A 19,098-nucleotide genomic window follows, 5' to 3' on the forward strand; every position below is an offset into this window, starting at 1 on the left:
GTGTCCAAAATATTTTTGCCCTGCTTGTCTCAAGAATTTGGCTTGAAAGTTGTCTTGCAACCAGTGATAAGAGTTTTTCTGGACATTCAGGCTTGGTGCGCAAAACCTTAATTTTTTTTATTAAAAGTCCCTGTTTATCTATTTACGGCTGTGCAGTCTGTCTGTTTCAGTAAGTTAGAAGTTCTTGTGACATTCAAGTTGTTTCTCAGGGAGTTACATAGGGATTAGTCACAGGTTGGTGACCCATACACTCCTGTAGCTGCAACCACTACTGTGGATCACTGCAGGCAGGAAGCGTAGTAATGACATCACTATAGGCATAGTCATAAGAAATGATGTCACTGTAGGCGTGGCCAGTACTGTGACATGTCCGCTTCACTTCCTGGAACTTGGACTGGAACTGAAACACCAGGGGAAATCAGACCTGACACAAGGAACACAAAGAAACCATTAGAATGCATTTACAAAACAGTCATGACTTAGATACAGTGTGACACATGGACAAGCAAGTAAACATGCATTGTAGCGCCCCCTTAGGCCAATCAGTGCAATTTAAAAAATGGCAGAATGAAGCAATGAGACACACCATTCCCGGAAGTTTCATCAAAATCCAATCATGGCATCCAAGATGTTGTGCATAATAAATGGACAGACCAAGGCTGATCCATAGTCTCTTGCCAGATTTCATCATGGGGGATAAATTAAGCATGTACAGCTGAAAGGTCACTCAAGTCCCAATTCAAGTTTACCATTACAACTTTGTGGGCCATTGAACTGAAACTAGGAAGTTGGAGCTTTACCAGTTTAAACTCATCTCATGGTAAGCCAGCTAATAACTTCTTACCTGTTGACGTTGTCGCAGAGGAGGTCATTGATTGGCTGTTGATGTGTGGTTGCATGTGTGGGGGGGTGTATGTTTCATAACTTCTCCCATTTACTGTTGGGTTGGTGGGGAGCATGCAGGAATAAGAGGTCTGACTTGAGGCCTGAAAATATAAATTAATATTACCCATTAATACCCCGATGACCCATTCACCATTGGGCTGGTACGTAGCATGCAGTAATAAAAGGTCTGACTGGGCACCTATTAAGATAATTACTTGAAAATTAACAATCAGTGCACATTAATTATTAATCAATTAATAGCCTGACCCATTTACGGCATAAAGCAGCAGAAGGGGTTATGGCCAAAGAGACGCAACCCAAGGTTAAGAGGGATTTAGACTCAAGAAAGAAGTGGTTCATCTGAAGAAAAAGAATGCTCACCACTTCTTTTTGGCCAGTATGATCCTATGTACTAATAAGGCCAAGCTTAGGGGTTCTATTCCCTGTGTAGTTCAATAGGTAGGGCAAGGCCCAAACACTGTCAAGGTTGAGCGTTCAAGTCCCACTGTCTTCAACCATGATAAGCATCCCTGCCCAGATATTTTCAGCAACTGAAGATGTCACATCAACAGTTCACATCTTTTCAGGCCTACCAATTCATCTGTCAAGGCAGAAGAATCAATCTATTCTTCCAATCTAGTCTTCATATCCACCCATTTTTGCAGTGATTGGAAAAATGTGTGGTTGCTCAATTCACACGTTATTGACTTTGCAGTTAAGTATAAATCCATCCTTTGAGTTAGGGTGGTTTAGGTTGAGGTAGGTTAGGTTAAGGTTATAGGTTCTGAATTATGCTATGTATAGGTTAGGATTAGTGCTTGTGTTAATAGTACAGAGGGTTAGTACAGATTTCAGCTTCAGTTGTAGCTGTCGTCAACAGATTTTATTAACTGTATTTTATTAAAATTGATACTAGCACACATCAAATGATTATTGAACATGTGTGAAGACCAAGTCAATTTATTCATAATTTTTTCAATATGCATTGTAGTCTATATCTACACTAACTCCAGCTGTTCTTGATGCTCGGTCGGGGAACAAACAGATCTTAAAGGGTGAGCACCCTTAGTATACAGTCTCTGGCTGAGTTCTTTGTTTCTCCTACTGTATCATGTATAATAATTAAATCATGTATAATCATGTACAATTAATATTATACATCATTATAATATTGTGTAATAATGTACAACAACAACAACAATAACAATAATAATGTAATATATAATGTATAATAATGAAAACCCTGTATAACCCTAAGTATCTTACTTGCATAGGCAGGCTGGCTGCCATACTGAAACTTGGCATGGTTGGTAGGCTGTAGCTGTTGGACAGAACTGAATCTGATCTCCCCAACATAGATCCTGATGAGAAGGAAACTAGAGAGAGAGGAAAGGAGAAACCGAGAGAAGATAATGTTCTCTGATATTTGTCCTCTATCCTAAGCAACATAATTTCACATCAAAAAACCTATCAGAATATCTATACAGATACCGAAATACCATTTCAGATTTATTCAGTTGGAAGTTGGAAGACATTTTGGGACATGCAGCTCTTAATATCTAACAGATAATCCTTAAGGCCATTTACACAAATACACGAGTGAACAATGTTAATTCAAAATATTGTCCTCTCGACTGACCCTGAGCTCCAGTGCAGTTATTCCAAGCTTGCTCACCTCCTTTACTTGGTCCTCCATAAGCGCTGTGAGAATTATCATAACAATAGGCCTATTGCTACCCATCTCTTCATGTGCTAGAGGGGCTAGTTGATCAATTAGGCTTTCATCGAAGCCCATTGTCAAGACACTAAATAATGAACAAATGCTTTTAAACGTGTATATTCCTCAGGTTTTAGTGCAGTTATAGCTGTATTCAGTTTCAGTTGATAACTGCTTCAGTCGCAAGATCAATGTTTATATTTTCATCCGCCATTGCTTCCTCTGCTTCCTGATCATGCCATCATCCAAGAACCTGCCCACAAACTGCATAATCCAATCAAAATACCAGAACATCCCAGTGATTGCACTGTCCCCTTCGGCTAGGAGACGACCGGACCTACGGCGCGCCAAAAAATTCTAACAAAGTAGGCATGGTTACATGCGGAAACAAACAAATGATTCTGAGGAATAACAAATGTTAACACAGGCGCTTCGGAGGGCTGGGGTCAGGCTGTAAATGGTCCAATGAACTGACACTGTCAAATGTTCAACATAGTTTGATCAGTCTTCATTAAAGTCATTTATAATGTTATTAATAGTCTAAAGATGATGCTTGTAAAGCCATGATGAAATTGATTAATGGGGAGCTATATAATGGGGAGTTCTATTGTTATTTGTGAAGCTTTTAATCACAGGCTGCATTATTCACATAATACCACCTCTACATTAGGTGGCAGTATGAGCCTGCCAGTTATGAGAGTATGAGAAGTTTTATTTTGAAAACAGGACCAGACCACTGGTAGGAAACTATACAATGTGTTTGATTCCGTTTCCTCTTTGAGCTTGGACCCCAACATTTGCAGCTTGCAGCTATATTTATGCTTATTATAATATTATAAGAAGCAGTCACATTTGTTGTGGTGTCATTATTACCTGGTGTAGTGGGTTGTGGTAGAGGTTGGTAAACACTGGTGCTGAAGCTGCTACTGATGGGAATATGGTTGGAGGAGTTGGAAGCCTGGCGACGTTGATTTCTCAACTTCTCCTCTCTCCTCCACTTTGCTCGTCTGTTGGAAAACCAAACCTATACACACCAAAAAAAAAAGAAAGAAAAAGAAAGAAAAGGTTTTACTTAAGGTAAAACTCTGATCATACACAAGGTACTAACCAAAGAGGCAATAGTGAATATAGAATTCTACTAAAAGCAAACTCACTTGAGCAAATACCAATGATTGTGACACCATTTTGAAAATAAAATAAATCTAGGGAATGAAATGATCCATCCTACCTTTCCTACCTTTGTTGAATTCTGGAAATAGCCTACCCCAACCCAATCAACAGCTAAAAGTCACACACACACACACACACACACACACACACACACACACACACACACACACACACACACACACGTGTAAGCCTATAAATTAGACTACCTGTATTCGTGCTTCTGGTAGGTCTATTTTGGCAGCAAGGCGTTCTCGGGCAAACACATCTGGATAGTGAGTCCTTTCAAATTCTGAAACAAAAACATTGCATCATTACATCATAATGTTAGTTAATCTAACAGTTAGTTGAATCTAATTGATGTTGCCTGGTGTCCAGCCCCCATGAATCGCAGCCTTTAACACGTCTTGAATTTGCATGGCAATTCAGAAGGGTCTGGACACAAGCCTATCCACGACCGATTCGGTGACGTAACATCTCACCCCACCAATTGGTTGGTGTTAGTTGTCAGTTATCAAAATCTTTGACCAGGTAACAACAATCATGGCAGTGTTCACTTACCAGCTTTTAAACATGCTGATTGTTCCTGCTTTAATTCATCGGCCTGACGAAATTGCTAAATCTAGCTTGCTATCATCCAATACCTTTGCCAGAACACCGGCGCTGCCATTTTGTTGTCATAACAGCATAGTTGTTGTCATGCTCTGTAACGCTCGTCATAAGTAGGTTTGTCCCGCCTACATCGATCATCCAATCGGTGAATAGGCTTGTGTCCTTTGCTAATGGGAGTGTGTTATAGACTGCCTTGGCAAAAATTTATGAAAGCCTTGAAAATGTATTGGCTAGTTGCAACGGTATAACAAAAAACCAATGTATTCTACTGGGTGATTTTAATACTGATGTTTCCAAATTAATTGCCCAACATATGGAGCTTTCACCAGGTTTAGCAAATTATTTGACTTGACTCAGCTGATTAGTGAACCCACCCGAGTAAGCCAAATGTCCCAAACTACTATTGATCTCATTATGGTGTCAGATAAAGCCAACATTTCCCAGCATGGGGTAATTCCTTATGGGATTAGTGACCATTTCATGACATTTTGTACTAGGAAGGTGCACAGAGAAACATTTTCAAGTCATACAACTATAAGGATCAGATCACTTAAGAGTTATTGTGTTGAGTCCTTTAGGGAGCAGTTGGGCAGGATGAATTGGACCGCTGTGCTGCAAAATCACTCTGTTGATGAGGCCTGGGACACAGTGGTGTAGTCTATGTGATACGCAGGTATACGCCGTATACCCACTAAGAAAGCTCCAGGATTTCCGTATACCCACTTAAAAATGCGCAAGGATACGTAACAATATAGTTTTGTGACGCAAATACCGGGTAGAGTATAACTGCAATGAAATAAGTTTTGCAGGGGAAGGCATCTCACCTCCATTCACACTTCCATTCATAAAACTAGTGCATTGCCCGTTCGCCCCGCTGCTGCACAGAGCGCTGTTCGCCCCGCCCCACCCCGCTGCTGCACAGAGCACTGTTCGCTTGTTTATTCAAAGTTTATTAATATTGAACATGTTGCGTGTCCAAATTGCACCAAATCTGACACTGCACGTCCTTGGGTCCCCAGCAATACACCCGCCAAGTGTGAAGTAGATCGGACGAACAGTTCTCGAGATATGCGAAGGACACACACACTCACTCACAGACAGACAGACAGAGATTCTTTGCTTAGATTAGATTCACGAAGCGTGGAACGTGGTGGCTTCCCATATAGGAGGGGCTTTGAGTTTGGCCGTGGCCCGTGACCTAGACCGGACGTCACCTACCAACGAACACAGTTGCTTGACGGTCATTTCCCTGGCTCGACAGTTAAAATTATACAGGGTTGCTGTTTCTTGACTTAATCCAAGAGGTTAGGTAGTGTAGAAATGCAGGAAATTTGTCTGGGGGAGGACCGCCAGACCCCCCCACCAATTATGTAATTATGCTCACTTTCTGAATTTGACGATTAAATACAAAATAATTGGTTTAAAACAGTATTTCTACCTATTTTTAACTCTTGCGCTTTTATTTTGAAGGCTAAATGGCCAAACCGGAAGTCTTGTTTCTGCTAATTCGACCTAGTCTTACCTATCAAGGCTGGGGTGCACGCAAACGTGACATATTTTGAAATCAACAGCTAGAGTGGCAATTTCAGCTAAATAATGGTGTAAATGTTGATCTTTTCAAGTCACTTTGGGATCTGTTGGCTTCAGGAGACTTGGATTATCCTGGAAGAGCTGCATGGAGTCATTTTATGGTTATTTTCTGTTATTTTTTTAACTCTGAAGACAGGTCTCCAGCAACTTCAGTTGTTTTGGAGCATGATGAGTAGATAATGACTGAATTTTGGGTGAACTATTCTTTTAAGCAGGTCAGGCTAAAGCAGAGAACAAGCCCATGGTTTAATCAAGAGATCCTAGAAGCTATGAAGCAAAGAGAGGAGGCATTGCATAAATGTAAGATATCAAGGGAGCAAGTCGATGTTGATAGCTACAAAACATGGCGAAACGAAGCTCAGAGAACAATCAAAGTTGCGAAAAAGGAGTACTGGTTCAGATCAAGGAAAACAAAAATGAGCCTAAAGGCCAAAACAGCTAGATAGCTAGCCAGCTAGCTAGTAGACAGCTACCCTCACAGTCGCAGATGTATGAAGAAGTGCATAAACCCTTCATCCAGTTTGGTCGTGGGAGTCTTGGAGGTCAACCTGCATCTACGATATACATCAGAAATGCTCATCTTTGACACTGTGATTAAAACAACGGCATATCCACACGTAGCTGGCACAACAGTGAGCTTTCGGTAAAGTGGAACTGAACCGGAAATGACTAAATCTGTTTTAACAGAATGTTTAAATCAGTTGCGCATGACCCCTATTGCCCCCTGTGGGGCCCTTGTTGTTCTTATTGTACATCAATGATATGAGAGATACATGCTCCTGCAAACTGTTTTTATATGCTGATGATTCAGCCCTGCTCATCTCTCATAAAGACCTGAGCACACTTCAAAGGAGGCTAGGAGAGGAGCTCTCCAAGGTCAGCATTTGGCTGTCTCTCTGCACCTGGGCAAAACCGAATCCATCCTGTTTGGATCCAAACCCAGGTTTAAGAAGGCCCCTGGGCTCAGGGTAGAGTTAGGCTCCAAGGTCATAGAGACAAAAAAAAGCTATAAAATACCTGGGCTGTATGCTGGATGACAGTCTTGGGAGGTGAGGAAATGGCTTTACAAGTACTGGGAAAAGTAAATGTCAGAACCAAATGTTTGTCCAGAAAGGCCAATCTCCTTGACAGAGACAGCCTAAGGCTTCTGGCAAAACAGCCAAGTTCAGCCACACTTTGATTATGGTATGGTGGGTTGACAGAGGCACTTAAGAAAAAGCTACAGATATCTCAGACCAAACTGGTTAGGGTGGTAATGAACATGGGTCCTCAAGATCATGTAGGGAGGAGTCAACTACAGGAACTCAACTGGCTACCTGTAGAGGCCAGGGTGACACAACTTAGACTGTCAATGGTTCACAGGATAGTTAATGATAGGGCCCCCAATTACCTCACCAACTATTTCCCTAGAGTAGGAGAAGCCCACAGCCACAGAACCAAAGCTAGCCTAGTCAATCTGCTTCCAGTCAGGTGCAGAGCAAATATTGGCCAATGTTCATTTGCATTCCTAGGGCCTCGTGAATAGAATACGCAGCCATTGGCCATCAAAGAGGCTCTAAACCTAAGCAACTGTAAAGCTAAAGTTAAAAGGTGGCTCCTGGAAAAGGTCCTAGAGTAAGGGGACAGGTCAGAGGAAGGGACGTTGCAATAATGTGTACTTCTATATTTTTAAGCTGCTATGTCAAGATTGTAACAGTATTGTAAGGATTTTAGACTACTGTGTGTGTGCTGTATGTCCCTATGTGTACTCTACGTCTAAGAGCAAGGACCACAATGGAAATAAGTCTGCAACTTTTTGTGTATTCCTTGATGATTTTTAAAAAAAAGTGTACAATGTATTTTAATCAATTGTCAAATAAACTAAACTAAACTAAGACCCTTATGAATCGCCATGCAAATTCAAAATATGCTAAAGACTGCGATTCATGAGGCTGGACACCAGGCGATAATTGATGGACATCGGGATAGTCCATTTGGAGTCCATTCAGACTGAAATAAAAAACACAACACAAAACCATATTACATCTGAAATAAATGTAATCAATTTCATGCCTGGCCAACATCAATATTATCAATAAGCACAATGGTAACAATCAGTTTTTTGGTAAATGGTCTGGGTTGTGTAGCACCCACCTGGGTGATGCACGGCAGCCAGTTTGCGCCAGAACGCTCACCACACATCAGCTACAAGATGTACTGTATGACAGCAGACTAATCATTAACACTACAGGATGTATTGTATGACAGTAGACTAAACATTGACACACTACAAGGTGCACTCTGACAGTACACTAAACATTAACACACTACAAGATGTAGAACTAAACATTAGCACACAACAATTTGTACTGTGTGACAGTAGACTAAACATTGACAAACTACAAGACATACTGTATGACGGTAGACTGTTTATGCACAGCAGCCACTCCTGTGATGTGCCGTTGCAAGTTTGCACCGTGAACCGTGAACCGTGAACCGTGAACCGTGAAAGTGCTCCAATACTTTGGACGCTCTGGGTCATAGTTTTTTGGAATCTCATACATACACTTGCAGCAGTCATATTCAACAAACCAATGCAGATTATGAATGCACAAAATTGCTGAATTTACATAGGCAACATATTTGATGACATGGTGAAATTGTTGCACTCTATTGCACTGTGTTGTCTAGGCTGCTATTTGTTGTTTTGTGCTGTGCTGCTCTTTTCATTGCTTTTAAGTTTTTGGTTTCACTGTGCACTTTGAAATTATTATTGCTTATCATGTTTTAAGTTCTGCCACACACAATACACACTGCCATCAATATAAGTGTGAGAGCAGCAGCATGATCTGTCTACCATTTCATGCTGCAAATATCTATATGCACTCAATGACGTTCTCACGCTTAAGTTATTGTGTAACTTCATGGTCTCAAGCAAACCCTACTGTAATCAAACCTCTTAAGATGATATACAATCGTGCAATAAAAATTCTTGACAGGAAGCCAATTAGGTTTCACCATTGCCATGTCATACAGAAATAAAACATTTTAAGTTTAGATAATTTCATTAAATGCTAACAAAAAACGTATTCATAAATGTATACATAATCAGGCTCCTCAGATTCTCTGTGATATGGTGAAATCTCTTTGGGTCTCTGGCACAACCACTATGGGTGCTGCTGTGGGGAATTGCAAAGTGCCTTATCGCAAAACCTCCTTTGGACAAACAGCTTTCTCCGTACAGGGGGTTAATATATGGAATTCATTACCCACACATCTCAAAAATGATCATAATTGGGATCACTTTAAATACAGATTGAAACATTTTCTGAAGAGCCATGCAGTCATGGGTGACCTTGTCTTTCTCTCCCTCTCCCTCTCTCTCTTTCCTTGTTTCCTTTTCTTACACCAGGTTACCTCTCTCTCTCTTTTTTATATTTCTAATATCTGTAAATACCATCTGTGGTACCATCTTTCTTATGTTGTCAACATCCTTTTGTGTGTATTAAATATTTGTTGTATTCTATATCTGTTTTTTAACAAAAAGCTTTGAACAAAAGCCCATCTAGGGACAAATATTGCAAATTATCTTAGACTATAAATGTTATGATATGTGACATCAGACTATTTTTGTTAAAATGTTTTATGTCTATGTATCTGTCCCTATTCAAATAAACATTGAAATGAAATTCCTTTCTATTCCTCAACACCAAGTTACACACTACATCTGCACCCTACAAAGTCACACAATATAAAAGTTACACTCTACACTACCAACTCAGCAGTCTGCATGGCCACACTGTATCTGCTTAGGCTAAGTCTGGCTGGCCCTGCTGGCTTGACTAGCAGCGTCATCTGAATGTCATGGCCCGCTCAGTTGTCCAGCCACCCTAGTTGTTGATCTAATTAAGTCACAGTCTCAATTACAGAGGCCCCATTTGCCCGGGCAATAAGTATTAGGCTACTACCAATGTGCAAACAAGTTCTAACCAAGCATACGCTACCGTACAGGAATGCTACAAGGCTAGAGCTAACACAAGTCTACCTCAGTATTTCTTCTAAACACTTAGGCCTGTTTATGCGGGCTCTAAGTTGTATTACCAGACAATACTAACACAACACTAACCCAGTTAGGGTATCTACCTAAGCAGGGCTTGAAATTAACTTTTTTGATCACCAGCCAATATGGCTACTAGATTTTAAAGTTACCAGCCAATCAGAATTTCCACTAGCCAAAATGTTTTTCTTGAAATAAACCAGATTATGAGTGCCACTGGGTTAATTTAAGCAAGTATTAGTAAAAATAAAAGATATAGCATAATAAATCTATAAATTACAGTATTTCACTGATATTCATAAATTGCGTTGATTTCAAATTGTGTGGATTTCATCGATACGTGGCTCTTAACGGCGACACTGTCCTCCAAAGCACCTGTCTTGGCCTGCTTGATTGTTAAGCTCTGGAGGTGGCTCTTTGCAGTTTTCGTGGTCTTTGACACTCACAACCGATCGCCATTTGGCATTAAATGTCCTCATTTTCGCCTTCTCCCCTCCTTTGTTTTCATTTTTATCCTCAGTGTTGCCAACTCTTTTCCAACAAAAGTAGTTATTGGCTGCTCAGAAAGTCACTAGAAGTCGCCAGATGACGTCATAATTAATTTGCATATCAATATATAATGCTGCACTTGTTATGCACGGCGCAGCCCGTTTTAATGTAAGTGCTGACTCCGCCCACCCTGGCCAGTTTCGGCGTACGCTGGTAGAAATTACAAGTGGACCCTATCCTACAGTCCCTGCTCTCAGCGGAGGGAGGGAGCTACGCTGTGTGTGGGAAGCGCTGTGATCATCAGACCTCTCTGGATTAGACAAGCAAGTAGAGAAAACCGGCATCAGCCATACCAATTTATTGCCAAATGCTTTGGGATTCAACACTTCAACACTGCTTCCCACGGTCAGAAAAACTCGCCAGATTTGTCGCTAGTCGCTTTTGAGAAATAAAGTCGCCAGGGGGGTCTGAAAAGTCGCCAAGTTGGCAACACTGCTTTGTATACTTGCGGTCTCACGCAATCAATTCTACCACACAGCCTGCTTCAAATAGAAGCAGTGATATTTAGAGCTTCGTTCATCACCAGCCAAATTGGCTAGTAACTTTACAATGTTACCCGCCACAGTAAATCTTTACCCGCATTTGGCGGGTTGGCGGGTGTTAATTTCAAGCCCTGTACCTAAACTACTTTGCGCCCCAGTTAACATATTTCCTCCTCATCCACAACCACTCACTAGCTCTCATGGCTATATAACCACCTCAAGAACAAACTGTCCCATTCTGAATTAAATTTCATTCCGTTTGAGAGGGGTGGTATAACCCTTTCATAATCTGTTCGATGGATAAAATTTCGTCATGTAAACGCTCATTCCGATCACTGCGGAACAAGAATATTAGGCCCTAAACAGACAGTACACATTGGCAGATTACCTGACCAGTGTGACTGACCCTAAACTGAGATAAACCTTGACCATATACAGACTCAGTGAACACAGCCTGGCTGTAGAAACAGGCCGACACCGGCAGACCTGGCAACCCAGAGAGCAGTGGCTGTGTTCACTCTGCTCACAGGCAGAGGTGGAGACAGAGCTGCACTTCCTCTTGCACTGTGCAAATTATGCAGGAATCAGAGATCTTTACCTCCCCAAATTCAAAACAATATGCACATATTTTGAAAACCTCCCAACTAATGAAAAACTCCAATACATTCTAGGAGAGAAAAAGGAGTTTGCCACTACTGCAGCCAATTATGTCTCAGCCTGTCACTGTCTCAGACAGGAGAGACACTGACACTGTCAAATATTTATAGAAATTGATTGACTGTTATTTAATTGTTGTATATTTCTTGACATATCAATTGTATATTTAAGTTTGATTACTGTTATTTGAATTTGAATTTGTTGACTTTGCTTTGGCAATAAGTACTTTCGTATTTCATGCCAATAAAGCATCTTGCATTGAATTGATTAGGGCCAGGATTAGGCAGAATCAGAATTCTGAGAATAACGTTGTTTTGCAGGTGCAAAACAAAAAAGTCTGTTGCTGACACTTTTGGAGTCGTATGTTCTGATAAAACTGTTGCTTTATCAGAACAGCAGTAAAGCCATAATGGTGCCAAGTGCCTGACGCAGGTCAAACTTTTAAGAACGTAAACCCATGCTATTTTGCGCGTCAGAAATGATTCTAATTACATACTGTGGAGCATATAAACGCAGACCATGCAATCCTTTTATTTAGTGCTCATATAAACTCTTAAGGGGGAATCTTCAATCGGAATGATTTCATTCAGAATGAAAAAATATGGCTCATGTAATCGCGGCTACTGACTATTTCCTTGGGGATTACTGTTTCCGTAAATCCATAGCTATTTGCCAATCTCGCCCCACCCCTCTCTACGAACCAGTAACCTTACATTGTAATTAATTTACACTACTTAATTCATGCAAAATCCCCTTAAAATTAATTAAGGGAGTTATTAATGGAGGAGATCCCATCGAAACCTCCTTAAACACCCATTTAATCTTGACTCCTTACTTCAGGGAAAAATTCAGGAGACAGGAACTTTTATTAATAACCCATTAATAAAAGGCAAGAAAAATTCCTTTATTGCTAGTGTTTCTGTGAATCAACCCACGAATAAATCCCTTATAAACCCATGATACTAACCGTACTTTTTTAAAGCTATGCTGTTTTTAATGGATAATTAAATGTAATGGAGAAATTAAGGACATTTCATGCATAAAATTAAGGGGTTTGGTTTTCGTAGCTGCCCTACAACATGCCTGCCTAAAATAGCTTCCCTCGTGATCTTTCTCCCTCACTGACAAACTTAATCTTAATACCCTCTTTCCTATCAGTCATTGAATATATCTCTAACAGTTTACTCTCAATTGCTACTGCTAGGCACCTAAGCACTCCATACTCTGCAGATGTTACTGATTTCCTCACTTCATAGTACCTTTTGATATTATATAGTTTTATTTAATGGGTTTAAAATAAACCTTTAGTACTTAAACTATGTGTGGACTCCCTTTTTGCCCTTTCCTTGAGCCGGGTTGTGACAGTTGTGTGTTTCCAGGTGTATCTTCCCTGAGACAAACTTGTTTTACAACTTGACAGAGTATGCCTAAGCGTAGCTATGCCTGAACACAATGGACAGGCAGCATCCTCACCTAGCCATTGGCTAAGATTTTGGGGAGAAGATAACACATAAGTAGCACCTATGATGAATCTAATGCGGTTTGCCTCCATCTCCCATATTCTCTCCAGCTGAGTTTCTTCCTCTCTACACTCTCCCAATTCATCCGCTGGCCCTGCTTTGCCTGAGACACTGCCTTGGCTGACCTTCTCCTGTCAATGTATTTGATCTACAACCATTTTTCTCTTCTCTGATGAAGTTGCCTTACTCCATAAAGGTTGCCCTATTCCCAGGCCTAAGCCCCCCCCCCCCCCCCGCTCCTGCTCCCTGTCATTCAGATTTGTATCATGCCACCTTCCTAGGCTTTTCACAGGTTTCTCTTGAACTGTTGGTATAGCTATGTAAAATCATTTGCCTGCCTGCTTCCCCTTACGCCTGGTTCAGACCGGATGCGTAGCATGATTTCGAGTGTGAGTCGTAGCTGGGCTGTTCACACCAGAAGTGCATTTCTCCACGCTGGTCAGCAGCTCTCTTGCACTACAGGAGGAGAAACACCCCTTGGAAACAGCCTGTAGGCTACTTACTTGTGCTCCAATAGTCACCAAAGCCTCATCTTTTTTACTGTTATCCTTGTAGACACAATGCTGACATCTCGATTTGGTCAAGCCGGAGGTCAGTCACTAGTGATTGGTTCGGGGAAAATCAACACCCCCCCCCCCCCCACACACACACAGAAAACGGCTAACATGGAAGCAATGTCAGACTAAATAATGGAGTGGAAACGAAATGGCCATTCAGTCTGAATATCAGGCAAACTTTCTCCCTTTCTTCCCAGACTCTGGCGTACCAAAGCATATTTTTCTCAGCCAGAGTCCTGACTTGTGATCAGGCAATCATTAGGAAAGCCTATGGAACGGGCAAGTAGCCTACAAATAAAAAAAACCTAAACATGTATCTGTTAATTTTGTGGCAATTCAATAACAGACCCAATTTTCAAAAGACAAGTGATAATTCAAAAGCAGATAGATCGTCATCTTACAATGTGTTGCATAAGTGCACATGCAGATATGACCATCTACAGTGTGTTTTCATTGAGTTTTCCTGTGAAACACGCACGGGGCACCAAGAAAATAGACAAGATGGCAAAACTATTGCTGCAGATCCTGAGCTGCTAGCAGAGTCTGACCCATTAACATGGATGCCGAGAGGAAGCAGGCTATGCTTTGGTGCCATTCCATGGCCATTTCACATCCTGTCTGAAGCAGTCCTTAACAATGGATATAATCCTTGATTTACTTGGTTTAACCCTAGCCCAGTTTAGGTTAACATTCAATTTATTCAGCAACCTTTTCATCCAAGGAGCTGTAGTTGTTATGGAAGTCATATCATCCATATATGCCCTAATGGGTGGGAGGCGCAGCCCTCCCTGCTGCCTTTCCCCCTCTACAACCCACTAATGATTACCTCCATTGCCATGGTAAAAGCTAAGAGGGAAATGTTGCACCCTGACATAATTCCTGTCTCAAGATGCTGCCAGGCTGTAGTAAACGCTGTTGTTTTGAAACACATCTGAATATCTTGCAAGTATGCTCTCACTACGGTGACCAGACGTCCCGGTTTGTCCGGGATTGTTCCGGTTTCAAGATGGGTGTCCCGAGTCCCGACAAATATCTGTAAAACACTAAAATGTCCCTGTTTTCAACATTCACTACTAAATTGTCCCGGTTTTCACCACAATTAAAATAATAATAATAGTATTATACTTGTTTTCAGCGCTTACATAGATGTTTATCATGTTCTGTCCCGCTCATTATTACCTAACCCAATCAAAAAACATAAACAATGCACCACGTGTCTGAATTCAACACTGATTTGTCTGTATGTGTGTCAATCAATCATAATGTGTCGTTGTCAAGGCTGTTGCTAGCCTATGACGCTTGTGGCTCTGTCTGACAGAATCTAAATGCTGCGTTCTGCACACACTGCAAGAGTACATTTTCGGTCGCGCACGGTGGAAATGCCGACATAAAAGATCATAGTAAGACGGCCAAACATAAGCGGTGGCTACAAGCTAGTAGTAGCACCGTTGTGACCTACTTCAGCGGGGCAAACGCCAGTGACAGTGATCTGAAACTGGCAGCTCAGGAGGGGACCTTTGCCTACCATCTGGTGAAACACAACCAGAGCTGAAAGGTATCTGACAATCAAAAAATATGGTATATTACATCAGTGCAATCCTTGTGTTTTGTGTTTAATAGTGTTATTATACAGTTTTAAAATAAACTATGTTTTGGTGGATTTTTTGAGATAATTTTTAATTTGCTGAGGCGTTGTCCATGGTGTTGAAAGGTGCAGTCACTAGGTGTGCTAAGCGCTGAAATAATTGTCCCCCATCCTGATGAAAACGCCTATGGTGCGTGCATAAGCGCATACATGTGCGCGTGCATGAACGTGCGGTACACTTAAGGGTCCCGGTTTGGGGGTTTGAAAATGTGGTCACCCTAGCTCTAACTAGATTCTAAATGTTACTTGGGACCCTAAAGAAAGCCTCCCACAATAGATTATGTGCTGAAGAGCCAAATGCATAAGTGCTGACTGAAGTACTGACTGAATCTGGTGCCAAATCTGGTATTCCAGCTTTTTGGACGGTTTTGTCAATTAATCCATTCTTTTTGACTAATTTGACAGCCTCTGCCCCACCACACTAAAGAAAATCTTCCATTCTACGTTAAGGAGGTGAATAAGGCCAAAACTGATTTATATGAGAGTTTTTTTCTTTGGAAATTAGAATCCCTCCTGCTAGGAATAAACTGCTTTTTCTATGCTAGCTTCATTAGCTTCCATAGATATCTCAATATCTGGTGCACTTATACTCGGTAAGGGACACTATTAGGTCCTGGGGCTGAAGAAGCCCTTGCATCAAAGCCCTTGCATGCCTCACCAAATTTTGCACCTTAGTCCACTTTGGTGGGCTGACATCTATTTGATAGTCTATTGCCCCAATGGGTGGGATATCTGGGGGCAGCCATAACTCTCTACCCCTCTCACTATCTGTATGCACCTTTTCTAAGTGGTCTTATAGCTCCTGCCATGTTGCTTTCAATCTGCCACTCTTGTCTTTACTAAATAGGTTCTTGTATGGATCTTTATAAAATGCTATGCTAGATCGTTCTTTCTTTTTTCTGTTTTTCCTATGATTTTCTGCTCTCATATAGCTATGCTGCTAAATGATTCACTCGTGCTGTTTGAAGAACATCACTATCGCTAGCCTTCATTGCCTCCTAAGCCGTCTCCTTTCTTGGATAAGTCTATCAATCTCCTGTTGCCACATAGACTTAACTGGTTCTGAAACTACTTTCTTCCTTTTCTCATAAATACCAAATCGTGCTACCCTGTAATCATAAATAATATCCCCCAGTTTCTCTAGCTTCTTCTCTGCTGTTGCTTAAAGTCTATCAAGAACCCCTATGAAGTCTGTGTTAACAACTTCCCATTCCCTCTTTTCTACAGCCTGAGGCCATCTTACTGTAAGTTTTAGCCCACTGCCCTTCTCCTACCTTGGCTGGATCCTCTCTTCACTCAGAATTTCAGCGCTATCGTCTGCCTCCTCAGTGACAGGGATACTGATATCCTGTGAACTTTGGTTTGTTACCTGCCGCTGGACTTCACCCGACTGACTTGACTAACTTCTTAGGAACACCCTCTCTCAAGCACCTCTTCCTCCCCTGCTCTCAAAGACTCTTGGGGTATTCTTCTATTCTTGTTCATAGCTGATAAGGGTGTAACCATGAGTTAAGCTAGCCCTGTGTACTGCTGTCATGGGTTGCTAACCCATAGCCCTAATAGGGTCTATTTCCTCCTGTCAGTTGTCTTTCCAGGCTGTCACTTGGTCTTTCTCTAGTTGTCAGCAGCTCTCTTCACAGCAGTCACTGGTTAAGGCCGGTTGAAGCATTTATCAATACACATAATATGATGTTACTATCCCTTATGCCATAATCCAAGGTGAGCATTCATATAGAGGCCCAATTCAGTTTAACTAGTCTTGCACCGTTGAAGCGATCAATGCCATTCAAACTGTATGTGAGCTTCTTTTCAAAAATTTGATACTATTTATACTTTTCGTTATTTCATAATTTAACTTTTATTTCAAATTATTTTGCAATACACACTGCTGGTGGAATGAAATAGTCACCTAGCAACCACTTAATAACACCCTAGTAACCCCTAGAACACCCTAGCAACCACTTGTAATCACCTAGCAACCACCTAATAAATCCCTTCAACCATTTAAATGTTAGGTTTTCTTATACTTCTTATTGCTAGCCCACACATTTTCTTTAGGTAAAGTATTTTCTAGTTGGTCTATGATGTACTAATAAAGTAGTGCTAATTACTAGGACTGTGCATCGATTAAAAATAATAATAACTAATTAATCACACAATTTGCTGAAGAAAAGTTGAACTGGGTTGAACTTTCTGGACTTCCTGTCCATCAAAATGGATGGAAATCTGACCGAGATGGACGCGTCATCAGCCCTGTCTGGACAACGGATAGCTCTCATTGAAAATGAATTGCAATGAACAGAGATGGACAGACGCAATGAATCAGTGTGGCCACGGCCTAAAACTCCATCCTTGTCCTTAGAGAAGATGATGGAGATCGCAAAGATTAACACATTAATTAATTACCTTTCTCCAGTGCCTCTATCTGGTCCTGTGTGAAAGATGTTCTGTTTCTCTGGAGTTTCCTCTTCAGCTGAAGCCTCATCTGAGTTTCTTCAGAGTCTTCACCATTAGAACTCACTGAGATAGTGTTCTCCCCTCCCTCTGCTTGAGGACAATCTTCAGAGTAAGAAAGAAAGAAAGAAAGAAAGGAAGAAAGAAAGAAAGAAAGAAAGAGGAAATTAGATAAACTCCAACAAGACAAACTTGAATTAGACATGCTTGCAGATAATCGCGAGCGCCAGATTTGTCAGAATTGACCTTTTAAATCTTTTATTTTGGATTCTTTCTTTCAGTTCCAATATTAATAATGTCACTGACTAGATCATCAATTGATCAGTTGAAATAGACCCACGACACCTCCGAGGAACTGGCATCCCAGAGCAACCAACTGTTATTCCTGCTATACCTGTATCTATACATAGGCTACATAGTTCACAACATGGATCACAACTGGACTATGCCTATGTCAAGTTGGAGAATGGCGACAAAGGTTGTGTGGTGACCCTTAGCATTGTGTAGCCTTCTATAGACTATAGAGCTATAGAGCTATAGAGCAGACTGGGCCTTATTATTCTTGATCTGTATTAACTACCAGGTATGGTGCCTGGAAGTTAATTGAATGTTACTGGTTTGATTCCCTGTGATAGCCCAAATCCATCCCTGTCGCAGTGCCCCTGAGCAAGACACAGCCTATAGGTCTCTGCCACAGACAGGTAGGTAGTTTCACTTCCAGTTCACTCCCAGTCTCAATGCCATCTGGCAAATCAACTCATATGCCAAATATATAGTGTCACAAGACAATTTTGGTGAAGATGTATGCAGTATTTACAACAGTATGCAGTGTGAAAAGACTGCTTGAGGATTAAGACGATTTTATTATTTCACCTATCGATTTTTTATTAATTTTAGTTGTGGTCAATGTAAATTTGATAGGGAAATTAAGAGCTGTAAAAATCCTCACCAGTAATGTGAAATCTTTCTAGATTCAAGTAAAATGTAGGGGGTACATAGGCATTACCCATTTAAGCAAAGATCCCTATTCACACTGCATCTGGTATATTAGCATTATCCATACAAGCACAGATTCCCATATACGTTACATCCAAAAGCTTGATGAAAGTAGACAATGCAATATATAGTACTCAAAACCATGATGCTTTGCTTCATATGTAATCAAACCATGTAAGTCATTTTAGAAACACTACTGAATGTGCATGGCAGTTTAGAGTGGTGATCATA

General features: G+C 41.0%; 1 protein-coding gene across 2 annotated transcripts in view; it reads right to left on the reverse strand.

Moving 5' to 3' along the window:
- Positions 1–338: 338 nt before the first annotated feature.
- The window catches only part of LOC139919958 (paired box protein Pax-6-like), a 58,700-nt gene continuing 39,940 nt past the window's right edge, over positions 339–19,098 (reverse strand). Inside the window, exons 5-10 of one of the 2 annotated variants that reach the window (XM_078282976.1) lie at positions 17,824–17,964; positions 3,979–4,061; positions 3,476–3,626; positions 2,152–2,261; positions 845–986; positions 339–424 (exon numbers count right to left, since the gene is read on the reverse strand). In XM_078282976.1, the coding sequence (XP_078139102.1) occupies positions 339–424; positions 845–986; positions 2,152–2,261; positions 3,476–3,626; positions 3,979–4,061; positions 17,824–17,964 (713 nt within the window). Of the gene's footprint in view, positions 425–844; positions 987–2,151; positions 2,262–3,475; positions 3,627–3,978; positions 4,062–17,823; positions 17,977–19,098 lie in introns of both variants that reach the window. The other variant, XM_078282975.1, reaches the window with a different exon arrangement.

Source organism: Centroberyx gerrardi, chromosome 4, assembly GCF_048128805.1.
Source record: "Centroberyx gerrardi isolate f3 chromosome 4, fCenGer3.hap1.cur.20231027, whole genome shotgun sequence".
NCBI classification, from domain to species: Eukaryota; Metazoa; Chordata; class Actinopteri; order Beryciformes; family Berycidae; genus Centroberyx; species Centroberyx gerrardi.